Source organism: Chaetura pelagica, unplaced genomic scaffold, assembly GCF_000747805.2.
Source record: "Chaetura pelagica isolate M959 unplaced genomic scaffold, ChaPel_1.0 scaffold58, whole genome shotgun sequence".
Classification (NCBI taxonomy): domain Eukaryota; kingdom Metazoa; phylum Chordata; class Aves; order Apodiformes; family Apodidae; genus Chaetura; species Chaetura pelagica.
Window position 1 is genome coordinate 13,172 of NW_009954098.1, and position 7,170 is coordinate 20,341.

General features: G+C 61.1%; 1 protein-coding gene across 1 annotated transcript in view; it reads right to left on the bottom strand.

Annotated features, from left to right (window-relative positions):
• The window catches only part of MYO1F (myosin IF), a gene marked incomplete at its 3' end in the record, with an annotated part of 11,507 nt that extends 8,723 nt beyond the window's left edge, over window positions 1-2,784 (bottom strand). The window contains exons 1-4 of the mRNA XM_010002336.1: window positions 2,740-2,784; window positions 2,353-2,490; window positions 1,294-1,383; window positions 738-832 (exon numbers count right to left, since the gene is read on the bottom strand). Of these exons, the coding sequence (XP_010000638.1) occupies window positions 738-832; window positions 1,294-1,383; window positions 2,353-2,490; window positions 2,740-2,784 (368 nt within the window). The remainder of the gene's footprint in view (window positions 1-737; window positions 833-1,293; window positions 1,384-2,352; window positions 2,491-2,739) is intronic.
• Between the last annotated feature and the right edge of the window lie 4,386 nt (window positions 2,785-7,170).

Sequence of the window (7,170 nt, forward strand, 5' to 3'; positions counted from 1 at the left end):
CCAGGACAGTGAGGTCCCTCCAGACACCCCCACATGCTGTGTCCCCTAGAACCCACCACGGGGCTTCACAGAACACAGAGTTGTTCTGGTTGGAAAAGACCTTTCAGATCATCCAGTCCAACCATTAACCCAGCTCTACCCAGTCAGTGCTGACCCGTGTCCCTCAGCACCACATCTACAGGGCTTGGAAACACCTCCAGGGCTGGGGATTCCATCCCTCCCTGGGCAGCCTGGGCCAGGGTTTGAGACCCTTCCAGGGAAGAAGTTTCTCCTAATATCCAATCTAAACCTCCCCTGGCACAACCTGAGGCCATTTCCTCTGGTCCCATCCCTTGTTCCTGGGGAGCAGAGCCCGACCCCCCTGGCTCCAACCTCCTCTCAGCAGCTGCAGAGCCAGCAGGTCTCCCCTCAGCTCCTTGTCTCCAGGCTGAACCCCCAGCTCCCTCAGCTGCTCCTGCTCACACTTGTGCTCCAGCCCCTTCCCCAGCCCCACTGCCCTTCCCTGGACACTCTCCAGCCCCTCCATGTCCTTCTTGCAATGAGGGACCCTGGAACCTCAAGGTTCCAGGTGTGGCCCCAGCAGTGCCCAGCACGGGGGGACAATCTCTGCCCTGGTCCTACTGGCCAGGCCACCTCCTGCTGCCCTGGTTAACTGGGATGTCCCCAAGGTGCAGGGCAAGGGGTGCTTGGGGCAGCCACCCCTCGGCAGCCCCAGGGGGTCCCCACACAGCCCCCACCTGATGATGACACACTGGTTCTCCCCATCAATCAGCATGTTCCTGTACATGTTGTCCGTCAGGGCGTAGATATGGGGGGGATTTTCATACTGAGCCTGAAGAGGGGGAGCAGGAGCTGAGCAGGGAACCCCACCAGCTCCCCCTCCCCAGACCCCCCCAGCTCTGCCCACCCAGTGCTGGCAGCAGGGATGGGGGATTCAGGCCCTTGTCACCACCCTGAGCTCAGCAGCAGCAGGTTCTATCAACCCTCCTGCCTCCTGGGGAAGCTGCTCCTGGCAGGGTTGGTCCCTCGGGCTGGATTTCCCCACGTTTGGGTTGGTTTGGGGTCAATTTCTAAGTTGAATTTCCCAGGACTGTGGATTTGCCCCCTAGTCTCCTTATAGGCTCCAGCAGTGTCTCAGGGAGCCCTGCACTCCCTGCAGCACCCGGGGGGCTGGAGGGGGGGACACACACACGTGTGGGACACGGGAAACCCCCCCTGGTGTTCCCCAGAGCAGCCCCAGCCAGCCCCCAGAGCAGCCCCAGCCCCCCAGAGCAGCCCCCAGAGCATCCTCACCGCCCCCTGGTACAGCTCCACCTCCCGGTCCGTGAAGTAGGGCATCTGCTTGAAGGGGTTGACCGAGATGAGCACCGGCCCGATGTAGGTCTGAGAGGCAGGTTAAGGTCTCTGTCCCTTCCCAGGTCCTCCTGTCCCCTGTCCTACCTTCCCAGGTCCTTCCTTCCCAAGTTTCTCCTTTCCCCTGTCCTCCCTTTTCATGTTCCTCCCTTCCCATGTCCCCCTGTTCCCATGTCCTCCCTTCCCGTGTCCCCTCCTTTCCCCTGTCCTCCCTTCCCATGCCCTCGCTTCCCATGTCTTCCCTTCTCATGTCCCACCCTTCCCATGTTCCCCCTTCCCATGTCCCCCCGTTCCCATGTCCTCACCTCCCATGTCTGCCTGCCCCCCCACCCCCCCATTCCCAGGGACCCACTCCAGCCCCTTCCTGCCTTGCTCTGCCCCCCAGCAGCTGCTGATTGTTCCTGGGAAGAGCAGCCGTGGGGGTGAGGACACGTCCCCATCACGCTGTGGGGCCTGGGAGCCACCAAGCTGGGTGGTACCAGCTCTGTGGTGGGAGCCTCTGGGCTGGGGGATGGCACAGGGGGGCACTGCTGGGCAGGGTGGGGGGGCTGCACCCTGCACTGGCCCCTCAGTGTCACAGGACACCAGGGGAGGGCAAGGGGTGGCACCTCCTCCGTGTGTCTCCAGCCAGGACATGCTGTGGGCACCAGGGGAGGTTGGGGACAGCAGGGGACAATGGTCACAACTGGCACTGGGGTCCAGCCCCCTCAGCACTGGCAGGTGGGGGTCCAGTGTGCAGGAGCCAGCAGCTGAGGGGCTTTGTGACCACCAAGGAAGGACCAAAACGGGTCCTGGGGCAGGACAGGGTGGGGGTGACAGTTGCAGCGTCTCCGCCGAGTGCAGCTCAGCTTGGGAAAGGTGGCATTCCAGCCCTGTCCCACCACAGCCTGGGGGTGGGACACTTCTGCAAGCACTGGGGCAGCCCCAGTTGGACCCACACCCTGGGGGAACAGCCCCACTGCTTCCCAGCTTCCCTGTCCTGCTGCCCGGGAAGGATACAAAGATGTAATCGTCCATAAAGCGCTTCTTGAGGTTCTCCACGATGGAGTCCTCGGAGATCTTGGAGAGCAGGACCATGTCATCCACACCACTCTGCTTGACATTGTGGCTCTGCCAGTGGAATCTTTCCTTGCTGCCCTGCAGGGAGAAGGTCACAGCCACTGCCCCAGGGCCACCACGATGCCAGGGGGGCTCTAGGCTGGGGTCTGGCCCCAGCTCCCCCCAAGCTGCTGGTGGCTCTGACTGGTCCCAGCTGGGCCTCCTAAATAGGTGTTTTCAGGTGGTGCAAAGTGGTGTTTGGGCCATGCTGGGAAATTCCAAAGCTCAAATCCCAGTGGTGGGCTTGTCCTTTCCTTCTGGCTCCCACCCCATCCCTCTGGATCCCACCTCATCATTCTGGATCCCACCCCATCCCTCTGGATCCCCATCCATCCCTGGATCCCACCCCATCCCTCTGGATCCCCCCCTCCCTGCAGGGCCAGCACCTGGAGAGGAGCAAGGGAGACACTGGCAGCCTGAGGGTGTGTTTGTACCCTCAACCTTGCTCCTCGTGGGGTAAAATGAAGGGTAACAAAGCACTGACTGCACAGCCTTGGCTTGTGAGTCAAAGTGGAAGCAAAAAAAAACCCAGAGGAAGGGCAAAAATGGCAGCTGGTGGGGATGTCCCTGGCACTGAGCATCCTCTGTGCCCCACATCCCCTGACAGCAGGGCAGGAGGGTGACTGTGCCCCCATCAGCCTTTCCTCCCCACTCAGGGGGACACCAGCATCCCCTTTCCAGCTGCCCCCCAGATGGCCCAGCTCTGTCCTCCAGGGCCACGGGGCAGCAGGAAAACTGGGCTGTGCTTTAAGGCCTTGGGGGCTAAGGACAGATCTGGGCTGGGAGGGGAGGGTGGTTTCACTGGGTAAGAAGAAAACTGCCCCAAAGCCCCTTGGTCCTTGTCCTCTTGGTGCTGCAGTGGGACCCCAGTGCCCACTGCTCATGTACCCTGGTGTGGTGCTTGGGAGGGGAACCCCCATATCTGAACCTGCCCCTGGCACAGTATCCAGGGGGAACCCCCATCTGAACCTGCTCCTGGCATGGTACCCAGAGGGAACCCCCATATCTGACCCTGCCCCTGGCACAGTATCCAGGGGGAACCCCCATCTGAACCTGCTCCTGGCATGGTACCCAGAGGGAACCCCCATATCTGACCCTGCCCCTGGCACAGTATCCAGGGGGAACCCCCATCTGAACCTGCTCCTGGCATGGTACCCAGAGGGAACCCCCATATCTGACCCTGCCCCTGGCACAGTATCCAGGGGGAACCCCCATCTGAACCTGCTCCTGGCATGGTACCCAGAGGGAACCCCCATATCTGACCCTGCCCCTGGCACAGTATCCAGGGGGAACCCCCATCTGAACCTGCTCCTGGCATGGTACCCAGAGGGAACCCCCATATCTGACCCTGCCCCTGGCACAGTATCCAGGGGGAACCCCCATCTGAACCTGCTCCTGGCATGGTACCCAGAGGGAACCCCCATATCTGACCCTGCCCCTGGCACAGTATCCAGGGGGAACCCCCATCTGAACCTGCTCCTGGCATGGTACCCAGAGGGAACCCCCATATCTGACCCTGCCCCTGGCACAGTATCCAGGGGGAACCCCCATCTGAACCTGCTCCTGGCATGGTACCCAGAGGGAACCCCCATATCTGACCCTGCCCCTGGCACAGTATCCAGGGGGAACCCCCATCTGAACCTGCTCCTGGCATGGTACCCAGAGGGAACCCCCATATCTGACCCTGCCCCTGGCACAGTATCCAGGGGGAACCCCCATCTGAACCTGCTCCTGGCATGGTACCCAGAGGGAACCCCCATATCTGACCCTGCCCCTGGCACAGTATCCAGGGGGAACCCCCATCTGAACCTGCTCCTGGCATGGTACCCAGAGGGAACCCCCATATCTGACCCTGCCCCTGGCACAGTATCCAGGGGGAACCCCCATCTGAACCTGCTCCTGGCATGGTACCCAGAGGGAACCCCCATATCTGACCCTGCCCCTGGCACAGTATCCAGGGGGAACCCCCATATCTGACCCTGCCCCTGGCACAGTACCCAGGAGGGAACCCCCCACCTGGACCTGCCCCTGGGGGGGACCCCCCAGCCCAGCCCTGCCTGCAGCCCCTCTGAGCTCATCCCTCAGCCCCCCTGGTTCTGCTTTCACCCCTTTGCTCCCAGCACTGATTTCACTTCTCCTCCCCTCCCCGTCGCCCCCGACCTCTTTCTCTTTCCATTTCCCTTTTCTCCTCTTCCCCTTTTGCTCCCTTTTCCTGCTGGCTCTCAAGATCTCAGGCCCCCAGACCCTGACACCCCCTCCCCTGGGACCAGCCCCACCAGGCACCAGCTCCCGGGGGCAGCAGGACCCTCATGGAGCTGGGAGGAGCTCAGGACCCTCCTGCTGCTCGCCCAGCTTCCCCGATGGGCTTGGCAACCCAAAATGCCACCCAAGTGCAAACCAAGCCCCTTCCAGCTGGCAGAAGGGCTTTTGTCTTCATTGCTCCACCACCTTCCCTTGGGACACGTGGAGCTGGGTCAGCTCAGGGGTCCAGGTGGGACTGGAGCTTCTCACACAGCCTGAAACCACCCAGGGAGCTTCTCCCCTTCCTCCTGTTTCTTGCTTATGGGCCTTTTTTTCTTGCCTTCCCCTCCTCTCCCTCCTAACAAAGCCCTAGAAAGGCCACCTGGAAAACTGCAGGTGGGCTCAGACCTTTGCTCCAGGTCACTCTGCTGTCACCCAGGGAGCTGCTGGAGACCCCAGGAGCCTCCCAGCTCCAACCCAACCTGGACAAAACCTCCTGCTTCAGGCAAGGGGGACTGGGGGGGGTCAGGTCACTGTCCCCTGTCCCTCTGTCACCCTGAGCCTCCATCACACCCTGAGCCCTCACAGGCACCCTGGGCTCACGTGGCTGCTTTGGACACCAAATTAAGGCAAAGACGAACATTTCCTGTGTTGCAAACTTGGTGCTTTTGAGCTGACACCCCCAGCTTCTCCCTCAGCCAAACACCTGCTCAGAGCAGGCAGTGAGCATGTGCCTTCCTCCTCCTCTTCCTCCAGGCACAGGTTTGGTGCTTTCCTGGCCCAGCCAAGCACCTGGCTCAGCCCAGCTGGGGGGAAAACACCAGTTGCCTCCATAGGAAGGTTTTGTCCCAGGTATCTAGTGGCCCCTGGTTGTTTCCACCCAGTTCTGGGAGCAAAAAGCCTCTCTGGGGTTTCTCAGCACGTTCCCAGGGGGGCTCAGGGCTGGTCAAGCTGGGTCAGAGCCTTCTGGGGTGGGGATGAAGAGGGGTGATGGTCCCCAAAAACCCACAGCACTGCCCGAGCTCAGTACCCAGCCAAGCCCCCAGGGGCTGCAGCTTCTTGCAGGGAGCAGGGGCACCAAGTGAATTTGATTCCAGAGGTTTGGGGGAGCAGCTCTTCAGATCCCTCTGCAGTTCCCAGCCCAAGCCAGGGATGAGCTGGAGAGCAGCAGCTCATGCAGCCACCACTGTGGGGTCCCCAGGGGAGGGGACTGATGGGTGGCCTGGACCAGAGGCCATTTCATCCTCAGCTTCCAGCAGGTGCACTTTGCAGCCACTTCACACAGTGTCTTTGCTCTGCCATGCAGCAGGGGTGCACACATGGGGGTCCCCCATTGGGACCCCCCCCCAGGAGTGTCCCAGTCCCATGGGGACTGTCACCACCACCACAGCCACCACCTGTGCCCAGGGCTGTGGGTACACCCGGGTGCTCAGGAAGGGATGGAAGAGGCAGGGAGGGGAGTGGCCCCACGGGTTGCAAAACAGCATCTGTGTTTTTCTTCAAAGTTCAGGTCTGAGCCACCAAAAACCCTCTGCAAGCCCCGGGCAGGGAGGGGACACAGCCCGAGGTGGCACCTTTTGTCTCAAGGCAGGGGAAGCTCAGATGCAGCCAACATCTTAAAACCACAGGAAGCTTTGAGAAGAGCAACATGAGGATGTGTCTGGGGGTTGGCGGATGTTTCATCACTCTCCCAAACCCATCAGCTCCCGGGCACAAGGCAGCATCTGGGGATGGGGAATTTTGGGGATGGGGCATTTTGGGGGATGGGCCCTGGCAGGGGTTGTGGCTGCACAGCCCTTTGTGAAGCCACAAAACCTCTTCAGGTCTCGGGTGAGCTGGGGACAGGGGTTGTGTCTTGGGGACAGCATCAGAGCTGCTTCTGAGAAGTGGCAAGTGACTGTGGGCGGGAGAAGGTTCTGCTTGAGCTGGGCCACCATCCCCTTCCTGCCTGGGTGGAAATGTCTGGGCACAGCATCACCCAAGGCAGGGAGGGAGCAGAGCTGTGGCCACCCCATGCAGACCCTCACTGAGCACCTCCCTAATGCTGAGCGTTTTCATTTCCCTCTTCTCCTGATTTCCAGATCAGCTCCCAGCTCTGGCTGCTGCTCCTCCTGCAGCCCCGTTGTCCTGCCCACAGCCCTGCTCCCTGCAGGCACCAAGGTGCAAGCTCTGACCCCGAGTCCAGCACCCTGAGGGGCACAGAATCTTTCTGGTTAGAAAAGACCTTTGAGATCATCCAGTCCAACCACTAACCCAGCTCTCCCCAGTCAGTGCTGACCCGTGTCCCTCAGCACCACATCTACAGGTCTTGGAAACACCTCCAGGGCTGGGGATTCCATCCCTCCCTGGGCAGCCTGGGCCAGGGTTTGAGACCCTTTCAGGGATGAAGTTTCTCCTAATATCCAATCTAAACCTCCCCTGGCACAACTTGAGGCCATTTCCTCTGGTCCCATCCCTTGTTCCTGGGGAGCAGAGCCC